This window comes from Gavia stellata, chromosome 7 (genome assembly GCF_030936135.1).
Source record: "Gavia stellata isolate bGavSte3 chromosome 7, bGavSte3.hap2, whole genome shotgun sequence".
Lineage (NCBI taxonomy): Eukaryota > Metazoa > Chordata > Aves > Gaviiformes > Gaviidae > Gavia > Gavia stellata.
In genome coordinates, this window is record NC_082600.1 from 44,988,029 (window position 1) to 45,002,330 (window position 14,302).

Sequence of the window (14,302 nt, forward strand, 5' to 3'; positions counted from 1 at the left end):
ATGGCTACAGCTTGCTTTTTTATGCATTCCACAAAAGAGAACAAAAGGCAAATTTCTTTAGCTATATTATGCCTGTTTCCTTTCTGTTAGTTTGAGGCAGTGCAAGGGAGCAAGCTGAAATTTTCTGGAAAATAGATTTATTTTTTTTCATCAGTGCCCTAATCCTCTTTATATATAAAGTCTTCTCAAAATCAACAAGCCTGGTATTTTAAGAATACGTGTAACTGAAATCAGTATTTTGTTTTAAGGCAACTTGTTCAAAAGCGATGAACGTTTTCAGTGAGTATGTCAAGTAAATAACATCACACACATCCTAGCCAGGAGAAAGAATGTCTTGAGAAACTCTTGAAATAGAACCGGGAAACAGTCTTCCAGTTTAGAAAAATTTCTCCCTCAGCTACTTTTTTTTTCTGGATTTCACTAACTTACTACAGTGTCCAACAGTTCTTTTGAGATCTGTTTTTCAGCAGAGGAGGATTCAAACATCTAAAGGATAAAATCTTTGGGAATCGCATACTGACAAATTCCTATGGAATTGTTGGTTTATGTTTTCTTGTAGTAGACATTAGGCATATTTTGTCATTAAAGATATTTTGTCATTAATTTTGCTGTCTGGCAGGAGTAAGTAGCATGAGAAAAGCCAGAGTCTCTAAGAACCATCAAATATCTGCTATGGTTTTCCAAACAGAGGCAGTGAAATATTTTTGCCAACCTGAGTAATTTATTATTACATTACCAGTATCTTCAAGGACATATATAATGTAAATGAAGAGAAGGAAGAGTATCTAGAAGTGAGGGATAGTGAGGTGCCCTGTACCTGCACCTGCTGTCTGTGTGCATCCCTTCCCTTTCCTATGGGAACATTGTGCTATTTCTTTCCCCTTTTCCTCTCGTTTTTTGAACTTTTTGTTTTGTCTCTTGCCCGTCCGGTTTTAGTTCCTGAAACTAAAGAAGTGGTGAGCCACAAGTACAAGACGCCAATGGTGAGTCAACTGTGATGCCTTCTGGTAGTTCTTTAGAGGATGTATCTTTACATTTTCATGTGACGAAAAGAATTACATTGACGTTGCAGGATTTGCAATGCTAATACTGCAGTGAAACACAAGCTGCCCTTTTATGATAGTTCTCTTTAAGGGAAGACAACAAAACTTGGTGATTGTTTTTTCTATGAAACTAGAGGAACTCACAGGTGGTGCAGAAAGCGTGGTCTCTTTTGTGAAGATAGATAAAGATGCGAGGTAGCTGGTTTGGCATGAACTCCAGCACCGTAAGAGCTAGTGGGACTGTTAAAATTTAAGACAGTGCAGAACACAATCCTTAATCCACAGAACAGATGGAAAGGGAGACTAGTTCCTGGGCATAAAATGATTTCTAACTGACTTTATGAAAAATTCCCATTTCCTCATGAAAGTGAGCAATGAGATGCAAGAGAACAGAGTAAGTATTGATTCCTGCCATATAGGTGAGTTACTGCTATGGTTTAGCATTCAGTTTTTAGAACATATTTTGAACACCAGCAGCTGATACTTAGCAATTTTACATATAATAGTTCATTGATCAGGCTTATATACACTTATGAGGAAGAAGCAGAAGCCAAATATTACCATCGGAACTGAAATTTCTTCAGTTATTTTATGTCTGAAGTGCAGTGTGTATATTTGATGGTTGCATGGAAACTTACAGTCCTTCAAGAGGAGAGAAAGCAAAATTACTTGAAGAAGCTAGAAATGTTTTAGAAACAAAATGCTTAGAATAAATGTAATTTAAGAAGCAGATAGCTGTATCTTTCAATAAGAAAAGCCAGTTTAATGAAAATTAATTATATCTTACATAAGTGTTTTAGCTTATAATATAATACAGCAAAACACATTGTTATGCTTATTACCTTTACAAGGCTTATGTCAATCCACAAGACAAGAACTTTTAAGATCACCAGAACAGCCAGTATTAGAAATAGGATAGAAACTAAGTCTAAGTCTTACCTTCACTGAATTGTGCTGCCAGTCGCGTGCTAAAAGAGGATTTTCTGTTAAATAATAGCACACTTAATCAGTTAAAAGCAATAACTGTAAATGTGGTTAATGCTATGTGAAACCCTCTGCTTTAAGGTAGTGACAAAATTGCTTGGTATTCTTCATGCGAAACATGCAATGTTGGGTTGTGGGGATTTTTTAATTACAAAAAAAAAAGGGAATGAATCCATGGATTCATTAGCATTGGTTAAAAATTACGAGGATTACCAGTCCTTGTATTTTTGAGCATAAAAAGGTAGTTGTGAATAAGGAAGAATCCCACCATCTCATGAGTCAAGGTACAGTATTGGATGTTTCGTTTTAGTCTTTTTAGTTAGCTCTTTCAAGCCCTCCCAGAAACTTTCTTGTAACTTCACACAACAGACCAAAAGCAAATATGTAGGATGTTTTTTTCTAAAGTCAGCTGGCCAACTTGCTAGCTTAGCATACTTAAAAATTACTAGAATCATACTACCAAGCACCTAATGTTTTTATCCCAAAGGAGGTTTTTTATTTGTTAGAAGGCTTTTCTTCTCTATCCATCTCAGTTATAAGGTAGTATGGGACACTTTTTCCTGATTTTGTCTGTAGCTAGAGTAGTTGTCCCATGAAGGAAGACATGTAGCAAAATACAAACTGTGCAGTGGATTTTGTAAAACTCTAAATCATCTGAATTTCATTATCTCCTTTCCTAAATTCTTGTAGGCTCATGAGATCTGCTACTCCGTGCTGTGTCTCTTCTCTTATGTGGCTGCCATTCGTGGAAAAGAGGCAGAAAACAAAAGCAAACCACCTCGACCGGTTTCCAGTTGATCACGATATTGGGGAAATACCTACCCTTTGGCACGTTGACGTGCAGTACTCCTGTTTTTACTGCAGTTACTGGAGCTCACTTTACTGTCTTCTATAAGAACGTGATTATTCATGTATGAGCCTGCAAGTCTTTCCCCATAGAAAAACCTAAGACTTCACTGTTCAGTCTCCTTCTGAATTCATCCTTAATGGAGTTTTTATATGAGCTGTTAATCAGACAGTTTTGAGCATCAGCATCCAGCTGTGAGTGACCTACTCTGGCCATTCCTTTGGAATTTCTTTTTTCTTAAAACAACTAACAGCTTGAGTTCAGTTGTTTTTTTGTTTCTAGTGGCACTTGTTACAGATTAATCACTTTACAACTGCAGGCTTCTGCTTTCAGATTTTCTGGTATGTGCACAGTGGAAGCAGTCTGGTCCTGCATGTTGTTTAAATGTAGTGTTTTTATTGTTTTCCTTCTGTGTTGTTCATTTTTACCCACCAACATGGAGTTCTTGTCACATAGTTCTTCAGACCCTTTTGGTAGAGATGAACAATTTAGCTACCGTTGTCTTAAAATATCATGTGACAATTGAAGTTTGGCTATTAAATTGGTCTACCTGTGGAGATGACTGTTTCTCAAGTGCGAGAAGAAGTGGAAAGAGAAACTTTGAAGGCAGTGTATTGTGAAAAACCCTGACACCTCATGGATTGTTTATATTTTCAAATGGGAGTTTAGGTAACACTTGTAGCTATCCCAGCAGCAGAGTTAACAGATGCATAGAAGCACTACCTAAAGCAGTTAATCACAGGGATTAGGAAGTTAATAAGGAAATGTAAAACTTGGAAACACTATTGGCAGAAGCACATGGGAGACCCATGTCTTTTGGGGTTTGTAACTGTAGTCTACAGAAGGTATTTCTAGAGCAATCTGTAGAACGTGTTCAGAAGCCCAAAGGATTATGCTGTCTCCAGATTTTTTAAGCTATTGCTTTTTTCCAATCTGTACCTGTATATCAAGGAATCTTGCAAATACTGTGTTAATGTATAATGAAACTCCGGCAGTTAAAACTATCCATCACACTCCTTATTTAAGTAGGCCGAGTATGAATGTTTTTTGCTGTTTTTGTTCTTGAACTGTACTGCACTTGTCTGGAAAGCTCTTAGGATGCTGGGAGGAGAGACTGTCTAGAGAAAATAATGTTACATGTAAAATACCTGGAAAAAAATGCTCTGATGTATGTTTTGACACAGAATTCTGAGTAAATGCACCCAGAAATAACCCTGTTTTGGCTTGGTCAGGGTGTCTACCGTTTTGAATGGAATACATTAGTAATGGGTGAGGAAATGATGTAAATATTATAGTACCACATCTATTTATAGAAACTGTACAGCTGTCTGAATGTGAAAATAAAATGTCATTCAACCAGCAACTGGTTTTCATCTTCTGGGCTTTTCTATTGATGCAACTTACTCTGAAATTAGTGTAACTATATACAAAATATATCATACACATGTATGAAAAAATGAAAAAGAGAAGACTATAAATGGAAAATCTACATGTCTTTCCACATGAGCAGTTGAAACTTGGTTTTGTTTTTTTTTCTTCTATTGTAACATCCATGTAATTTGTCTTTAAAAAACAACTGTCTGAAAGACATGAATAGGGAAAACAGACACATCTGAAATATTGAAATTTTTTTGCACACATGCACACAGCAGCAAAAAGTAAAGGATTTTTCATCCTTTCCTAATACACAGGCAAAACTGAAATTGTCAAACCCTGAAATTAGCCTGTTTTGTATTTAATTTATTTTCTTTCTTTTGTCTTCTGAGACTGCAAATTTTCTTATTGCAATATCTGAATTTTTAGCAATTGTAGTATTCTTGATACTACTATATTACAAGTACAGTTAATACTGAAATCACTTTGGTGTACAACAGATGTTCCGTTTACTGCAATACTGGGTCCCACTTAAGCAGACAATATTAATTTTTAAATTATACATATTATGTTAGCAGACCTATTAACACATTCAAAACAGTTAACTTATAAGGGGAAGACTAGAGTTTAAAATAATTAAAAGCACAGCATCACGTACTATATACAGCTTTTTTTTTTCCCTGGAGAAGCTGTATTTTTGCAAATGTATTTTTCTGTGACTTAAAATCATAAATTATGTAAAGTGCTGTATGCTCTAGACTGCTGGGAAATTTCAGTCCAGAATAAGACTGTTAAAGAGCCTGATGACAAAAATGGCCATCTGTCCCTTTTGACAGAATTTTTTTTTAAAGAACAGGTGTAGGTAAATAGTTACAGCGCTTGATGTTCAATGGCAAGGAAGAATCAGTAGCAACCTCAGACACTGGTCTTCTCTTCTTTAGGTGAGAGCAAATCACTTGGCTTCAAAATTGAAGAAATTTTTGAAATGTACAAAATCTTTCTTGTCCTTGATGATGGTGACTTGGTAGGTGTTCTGCTAACTGTGGGAATGTAGCATGTTCATCTGAGACAAAGGCATGCCATGCAGCATTTCCACTACTCAGTACACTGTGCTGTTCTCTGGATACCAAATGCAGATCTGGAGGTTGGATTTAAAATCGGTATAAGAGCCTAAGTCTTTTGGAATGCAGTTTTCCATCCTTTCCACCTTCACTTCACCACTCCTAAGCATTGATATTGATAGGTACGTAAATTTTATTTGAGGGGAAAAAAAATAATTACAGTGATTTCCATGTGTTTCGTCATGGCCCACTTATTTTGGCCTTTAGGTAAGAATTCCTTAGCAGCAGTACAAACTCAGAGGCTTCTAAACCTTCAGAACCAAATGGGAGACTGACTGAGAATAACTGGTAATAATAAATAGTGCTAGAAGATTCTTAGAACAAAATGAATAATCCTGCCTTTTTTACCACTAGGAGGAGCCTGTGTCTTAGTTTTTAAGTATTTCAAGATGACAACCTTTTTATTTTAACACTTGTGATATTTCCAAGGCACTTACACAACTGTGACAAAGATTCATGACTTGCCTTAAAACTTAAGGTATTCGCTTATCCTGAACAAGTTTCTTTTTCTGCTACAATTCCTTGTTTGTGGAAGTTGGTTTTCAAAACGACCATTAAGTGTTCTCTGTCTAGTCTTTCTAGCAGTTTTCCAAGTGGAACCAAGGTTACTAATTTATGCATCTTCTGGATCACAGATCTTCATTGTGATGTTCTAAAAAAATACCCTTGTTTTGTTTGTGAATGCAGTGTCAGTTTCTAATATAAGTGGGTCCACGTTTTAAACGTTAAAGGTTTTAACATCGGTGAGTGTCACAACAATGGTACTTATTAAGGGATACTTATTAAAGGTATCTCTGGAAAAAACTTTGAAGATGTCTGTTGAAGGAAAGAGTTCATTACTTTAAGATTAAACAATTGTAAAAATTTCCTAGGCCCTGATTACTAGCTTCAGATAATCCCTACCCTCCTACTTTCAGGACAGCAGAGTTTGTAAGATAAAATGTTCATCTGGGTATTCAAAAGCTAAATTGCTAGTAAATGTAAATCATGAAGAATTTTGATTCCAACTAAAGTTCTAGCTTAGTGACCAAAGTGGATGAAAAAATGTGGCTATGATTCTAAGCCTTCTTAGGAACATTTATGTTGTAGAGATTGAAGATATTTCTAGAATCATGCTGCTTATGCCAGAGGAGGGCTTTTGGTTCCCACTGAGTGTATTGTTAATAAGGAAGCAGTTGCCTAGAATGGGAACAAACCAGTCGCTTGCCCCTGTGTCAGGCATAGGGTCCTGTTACTACTGAATTCAGAACTAAACAGAAAGTAGAAGCTAAGCTTCTCAGAAAGAGCAGTATTTACATCCAGGTCCCCTTGATTGCCAAATGGATGAAAGTCAGAAGATGTTGCCTCTGAGGTAAGATCTTCCTTCTGTGAGAAAAATGGCTTCTGCTCAACTCTGACTGCAGTGGTATTTAGGAACTCGAAGTCACTGCTCTTAGAGAAGCCAGGTTTTGGTGAAAGACAACACCTCCTAGCTCCTAAAGAAGTGGGAATCAGGACCAAGAAGCAGAAGCTTTGTGCCAAGGACCTTGCCAAACAAAAGGCAATGCCAAAGAGCCTCTTGCTCTTCCAGAAGTCCCAATTCAGCCAGAGGTGTCTGCTTCTTGTGAGGGCAAGACATTTAAAACAGCTGAGTGATACTACTTTGCTTCTGCTAGCAGCAATGGCTTCACGTACAGCCCTACCCTGTAATGCTCTTGCAAGGTGTTCAGTGTGAGCAACAGCTTTGAGTTCCTACAGCCAATCTCAGTGTGGCTATTTCACTAAAATAGTAGAAATGTGATGATGCTTTAAATAATAGTGGGTATGTGACCCCTCTTTCCAGCACTGTATCTGAAGGTTCAAAATCTTGTTGTTGGTGACAGATGAGGTTTGAGTGCAGTTGAGTACAAACCAGACGTAGAGAGGACCTCTTTCGGGCAGATTCTGTGCTCAGGTATGATAAAAATCAGCTCAACATTTATATCAAGGTTAGTAAAATCATAAGTTAATTTTCTGCTTATATGTGCTTAGTATAATTGTAAGTTATAAGTTAATTTTCTTTTTATTTGTGTACAATGTTTTGAAACTTCTGCAGCATAGTAGTTCTAGCACTGACTCATTTTGTTTTAAAGCATCAGTCCAACAAAGAATCACATATACCACAGCAAAGGGCAAACAGTCTTGCTTCTATTTGCAATAGTTGTTACTATAGTGATAAACGTGGTTTAGGAACCTACATAGAAATAGAAATCCCCTTCTCCCAAAATAGCTATACATAAAAAGGAACAAACGGTGGCAGGAAAAACACCAGTAAGGCTCTAAGCAGTTGCTTCCTTCGAGTATACAAAATCTCTAGTTCTGTAATTCCATTCCTTCCACTCTTTTTTGCCTTTTCAGTTTCCCTTATTAACTCTAGTTAGAGTGCCAGTCTATCCACAGTGCTCTGGGTAGCAAAGTGCTTTCTTCTTCCCTTTTTACCTGTCTCCCTGCTTGGATTCCTCACAGTTTCTTGGCCTACACTGTCTTCAGCCAGTCAGGCTGAGTTCTGCACCTCGATTTCTCATCAGATGTCTCCATCTGTTTCCTTTAGTGTTTTTTCATATGTTCTTCTCACCTCTCTGACCACCATCATCTTCCAGCCTCTTTACCCAAACAGTTCAGACCTATGCTCTTCCCCAGTCTCCTGCTCAACCAGCCTCTGCCCCCTTCCAGCTTCCAGTCATAATCATCTTCCTCTCTCCTGTTCCTACCAAGCTCTATGTCATCTTCTTTCATCCCTCAGCATCATTCCACTCTTAATCCCTTTGCATTAAAATCAAATTATTTTTGGTGGAGTGCTGAAGAGTACTATAGAGAGAACAGAAAAGATTTCCAGTCTTACTGTGATAGCTCCCACCAGCAGCCCTTCCCTACACTCCCTTGTTAGCAATGGCTCAACCATTTAATCTGATATTAAAAATAAATTTGTCTAAAACAGACTTGTAACCTAACAAATTCTCTAAATTGTTAAAGTTTTTCAGTGCTGTAGGAAACAAAAAAGCATAAGAGGAAATACCATGCTTTGTAAATACGTACTACTGTTAGCCCCGCTTATACCAGTGAGGAAGAACAAGTCCTGTTTCCAGGTAAAAATTTTTGAGGACTTTCCCATGATCAAAATATACTGTACTTGGGTTTTTTTAAGGCAACATATACATAAACTGACCTACAAAGCAGAAGAAAAGCTTGGATTTTCAGCCATTTTTTTTCTGGGTTTGGTGTATGAAAACCAACAGTAAATAACAAAACTGTGTTTGAGAGTTATATTAGTAATTAGTCTTTTTGTGATCATACTTTCCTGGAGTAGATCTGGATTACGGGGGCAATTATCAGCATTATGACAGATACAAAGCAAATGCAACCTTACTGAAGATTAAATTGCTTTCATCCACATCCTGGGTTCATATATTTGGGTCCCACAATTTATACTTCCAAGCAAACCAATGAAAACTATGTATGATAGACATTATGTTTGTTAAATAAACCATAATGAATATAAAATCAAGTTCAGATGATTATCCATGGTGAAGAAGACAAAGGGGGCACACTTACCATTTATTTTTTCTACCTTACATCGATTTCCATACATTTTCATACCCACTGATATTTTATATATATTAGTCACTTTTTTGGATTATTTTTCTTCTGTAAAGCTATCTTAATACAGAATTATGACTGAAACATGCACATAGCAATGACTGTTATCTGTGTTTTTAGGGCTGCTTATTGTCAACGTTTCTGTCTGGCACAGAAAGCAAATGCTAGACTATTTTTTCTATATCAGGACCTAAGAAATGAAGCTGTTCTTATCTGTTTCTTTTAAACTTTCACCAGTTCAACCTGTTTTAAGATGCGTTGCTTATGTAGACTGCTGTGTGGACCCTGCCCAAAGACAAGTAAAGGATATCTCACTGACAGCTTTTGTTTCCCTAAAATAGAGTTCTGTGGTTGGGAAACACTTGAAAGTTATCAGTGGGGCTATTTTTAATCCCAGCAGACTGTTCTTACAAAATTCATTTGTAAGGGGACAGGAATGGCCTGTATTTCTAAACCTGCTCCAAGATGATATGTTAGTGGCAAACCTCCCTCCTAAACACATATAAGGATTTTATCTCAAAGAAATTCTGTGATAAAAGCAACATAAATGACTTTTCCGATTTCCAGGAATGTCTTCTTCCTTGCTGGTCTCATTTGAATGGCCATTCTATGATTAAATTAAGGAAAAAATGCTATCAACTAGTATTTTCTTGTGTTTTTATTCATTCTACTCAATTGTAGATCTCCCTTGGAATAGCTAGCACAATAATCCTTTCTTAGAAGGAATGAAACCTGCAGGTGAGGTGTGCTGAAGCAATCTTAAATATGTCTTGCCCTGCATTGAAAAGCTTTGTTACAGTAATATATGGGAACCTCTTGACCTCTCACTGTAATTTTCAACAAGTAGAAATTAATTTTTATATATAATTTTATATAACAAGCTTAGACAAATCTGAAAAAGTCAAAAAGTCAATAAAGATAAGTGTTCCGTCTTGTAGAGGGGACAGGAAGATAAGCTCATGACAGGTAAGGCACTTTCTCCCAACAGAGTGTTTAAAATGACACAATTTGAGCTCAATCTGTTTAATTTGCCTTTCACCCTTAAATACTGTAATTTAAGCAGCAAAGCTGGGGCATGGATCACCAGCATGTGCTAAAATCTGGTCATGCATTGACTGAAGTGCTCATCTAGACTGAAACAATCCACCATGGACACTGTTTAGAATTTACAAGCTACTAAGGAAAGCAAGATTTTTCGAAACGTGTTACCGAATGCAAGTAGTTTTCTTTGCATTACTCTGATTTCTGCCTAACATTAGAATGATCTTCCAAGCAATGATTTATTAGCAAATACGTGACTGTGTGAAAATTTAGGAGTTTTTCATTTTAGGATATTTGTATCAGCATAACTATGCTAGTGCACCTTCAGTTACAACAAGTATTGATTGGTGTAGTTAATCCTAACTTGAATAACTAAATAAAATGCATCAGTACCTGATCTGCAACAACATACTCACATTGATGGAAACATAGCTTCTTATTACACAGGTTACCCTTCCTTGGTCACACAAGGATCCACTTGCACTGAGGATATTATAAAAAGATATTTAGTAGTTGGCACCTTTTCTACAAGAACAGCTCTAGTACTAGAGCACGTACCTGGATTTACAGTGGCTCGGGGATGAAATACTGCATGTGTTTTTATTAACCAGTCAGAAATCTAATGCTCAGGAAAGAAACAATGAGCACGTTTATTCTGCAGCTGTTACCATGGATATGCCTGCTAGTTTTAAACTGAGAGTCATGTATTTTTGATAGCAGAATACAAAATAGGCTGCAACCTGAGAAGCTCCACCAAATGCAGTCACTGTCGTGACTTCAGCGTGGACAGACGTACGCGTTATTCCCTTCTCTAGCTCCAACGGATCGGCTTCTCATTTGTTAATAGGAAGAATTAATTTATCTCTGTGAGGGACCATCAGTAAATCCACACATGGCCTTTGACAGCTTCTGTATAAGCTTCTGGAAGCGGAAGAGGGTGAAAGCCAGCACGCTTTACCTCAGTCCTCTAAGCTCACACCACAATTTGAGGCGATTTTCCTCAGGCCTTGCAGACCCGGGCAATTACCTCCCAGGCCACGCGTGGCCGAGCGGCGGGAGGCGCGCGCGGCGCTGAGGGGAAGCGGTGCCGCGGCGCCCGGCGGACGAGCGGGACGCCCCAACGGTCGCGGGGTCGGCGCGCGGCAGCCGCATCCCCATCGGGCGGGAAGCGGCGTGAGGGAGCGCAGCCATCGCCTCAGGATCTGGCCCCGGCCCGGGCGGTAGCGGGCTCCGGGGGCTCCCCGGTTACACCTCCACCTGCGTGTCCCCGCGCCATGATGGGGACAAAACCGAGCAGCCCCGGGAGCGGGGAGGCTGCCCCGCGGGGTTGGGGTGCCGTAGCAGCTGGCCGGTAGTGCTGAGGTATCCTGATCAGCTCCCACCTGTGGGCCTGGAGGGGGGGCGGATTTTAAATCCTCCTCAAGTCCTGCTACAACCACTACCCAAAATTCAGGTGTTGGCATTTAAGGTAAAAAAAAAACCCAAAACCCCCACCCACAGCAGTGTCTTTGAAGTTCAGTCTATGAGTATCCTGAAGAGAAGCTCAGTTTTGTGCCTTTTAGGTAAGATTTGGGTAATACTTCAAAATCAGAGTAACTAGTAAGAAAATAGTTTATGTATACTTGGAAGGGCCAATCTTTCATCTTTGAGAAGTTCACTAAATTTTAGAATTATATTTGAAGAAAAAGGTTTTTTTTAATGTGTTATGCTTTGGTGTTTCAATTTTTTTTCCTCCTGGATTTTATACGCTTTTTTCTTCTATTGTTCTTTTATGAAGCATTGGTCAAACAGTGACTCATTTCATAATGGTTTTCCTCTAATAGAATAAAGGTCAGGATTTGAGCACTAAGGCAATCTTAAGTAACTAAAGGAAATAAGGAGTTCTGCTTGCATTTGACGGTTTAATTCCATCTTTTGGCTTTCATAAAGAATATTAAGTAAAGCCTTCCATTGCCAGGAGCAAGTAAACAATGTTTCCTTACAATATTTATACAACAGTGCTGAAAAACAGGCTGCAATACAAAGGAATTGGTGCTGTGGTGTGAAATGTGTGCTATCCTGGGCTGAAATGTTAGCTGAGGGTTTATTTGGCTAGCAGGCAATGACAGAGAGAACTGAGCTAGTAAGACTACTGGAAGTGTTATTTGTTGTCTTAGTATTTTTGGGTTAGTTGTTGTTTCCTCTAAGTGGTATCTTAGCTCAAGTGAAGCTTGATTATTTCTGTGCTGCATAATACTGCGTCTTTAAAAATGCTCCGCAAAAACCTTGCGCTTCAGCTAAGTCTTACATACGTTAATTCAAAGCATGGAAGCATCTCCATTGCTAGTATATAGTTAGTAGTAATTTCTTTGAAGGAAGGCATGTACCCTGAACTGCCAGCAAGCAAGCTGAATTAATAGGTTTTAAATTGAAAGCGTTGTGGCATGAAAAATTCGTGTCAGTTTCACATGCAACTGGAGAGAAAGAATAGGTCTGAAGAGGTTATGTTTGTCTAAGTTACATATGTTTTTCACATGGAAGGATCTTTTATTTGTGCAATAACAGAGGTTTTTGTTTCGGGAAAGCTACCAGAAGGACTTCAGTAGGACTGTATTTGAAAGTAGTTGCTGTCAGCTGTGAAAGGCACTTAAAATGCTAAAAACATGCTAAAAGAGAATGCTAGTAGATAAGATTTTTTTTACTTTATGGCCTATGTTAAATTTTTTTTTTTTTTTTTCCCCACTATTGATCTTGCCTTGCAGGCTCCTTTCTAACAGTACTTAACAACTACAAGTTGACATGTACTTAACAACTACATGACATTTAGAGAGAAGTCATCTGATTTTTGCCTCAGAGAAAATCTCATACAGGAAAAGATGGTTTTAACTATCTTTTGTCAAGCAGTCTTTCAGGTGTGATGGGGAAATTGTAAGATACTTTATTGTTCTTAGCCAGCTAGGTTTGGGACAAACTGCTCAGTTTATGTAGTTTTAATCAGACTGGGGTGAAATTAATTCCATGTTGTTAATAAATAAATTAATGGGCAATTAGTGAACTACACATTCAGGATTAGTATCAGCCATGGAACAGATAAATGACAATACTATATGCTTGCAAAACATAAACACCTACAATTTTCTAAAGACCCTTCTAGAACTAATCCCAAGAAAGTTCAGATCTTGTAGGCTTACCTTCCTCCTTTTCCTCTTTTCAGTGTGTGAGGAGTGGTTAGCATTTTGAATTTTCAGAATTCACATTTTTAGGAATAATTTTTAGAAACCTAACTAGGGTGTGCTTTTTTGTAACTATTCAGATTCAGATTTGGATTTGGTTCACTCCTGGTCATTGAAAGTTTTGAAGGTTAAAACTAATTCATGTTCTTCATCTAGAAGCATAGCATTATCTTAGAAGGCCCTATAGAATTAGATTTTAACTATTTGGAGCTACCCTGCATGAAGTATGTCCAGAAGTAGTACCTCAGCCAGTTCTTTTGAGGAGGAAATTCTTAGATTGTCATTAGTTTGAGGACTTCAAAACAGTGGAAAGTAAATTTGAGGGGACTGAAAATTTTATATATTTTTAAAAATAAATATGTATGGGGTAGAATTTCATACTTGAAGACCATTTGAACAATGAAATTTCATGAAAAAATTATTGACTAACATCTAGTGAAAGCATCAGTTTGAGTATACTACTCTTCACAGCTGAGAGGCGAAGTAAATGTTCACTTGTGAAAGCACTGCTCTTCCCAAAAAACATTGTATGCGTGTTGAATAGCTAAGAATTGAGTGGAAAATACCATTTTCTTAGTGACTTTTGGTTTACTTTTGTATTCTTACAGTATTGTACCCTATTACAGCTTGGAAGTCTACTCTCTTCATGAAACACCTTTCTGATCATAGCATGTATTTGGTATAACACTTAACTCTTTAAGGTAAAACTGTCCTTTGTAATCTAAACTCTTGCAATTCATTCTCTGCTTTCCGATACACATCGTCCCACAGATGCTGGGATGATCCTCTCTGTCCACTGCATTCTAGAAATAGGCTATTTATAATATAGAACATCTCTGACTTCTATGTGTGGTATGTGCCTTATTTTTTAAGTAATAGTGTTGCTCAGAAAACAAAAGAACAAAACAATGTAAACTTGTTTGCATATTTTCCATAATTTTTTAGTTATTTTTTGAATAATAACAATGTATAGCAGATGAATGTTAGCCTTGGCTAAGATGACTTTGGTTTTAGAGGAGTACCCTTCACTGTTCCGATACTGTAATAGAATAATCAAAATACACA

The 14,302-nt window shown here is 37.6% G+C and overlaps 1 protein-coding gene across 36 annotated transcripts in view; it reads left to right on the forward strand.

Annotated features, from left to right (window-relative positions):
• Positions 1-4,147, forward strand: part of MADD (MAP kinase activating death domain) — a 60,296-nt gene extending 56,149 nt beyond the window's left edge. For 35 of the 36 annotated variants that reach the window (XM_059819185.1, XM_059819184.1, XM_059819189.1 and 32 more), the window contains 2 exons: positions 937-983; positions 2,718-4,147. In XM_059819185.1, the coding sequence (XP_059675168.1) occupies positions 937-983; positions 2,718-2,825 (155 nt within the window). In that variant the 3' untranslated portion in view covers positions 2,826-4,147. The remainder of the gene's footprint in view (positions 1-936; positions 984-2,717) is intronic. The other variant, XM_059819219.1, reaches the window with a different exon arrangement.
• Positions 4,148-14,302: the final 10,155 nt, after the last annotated feature.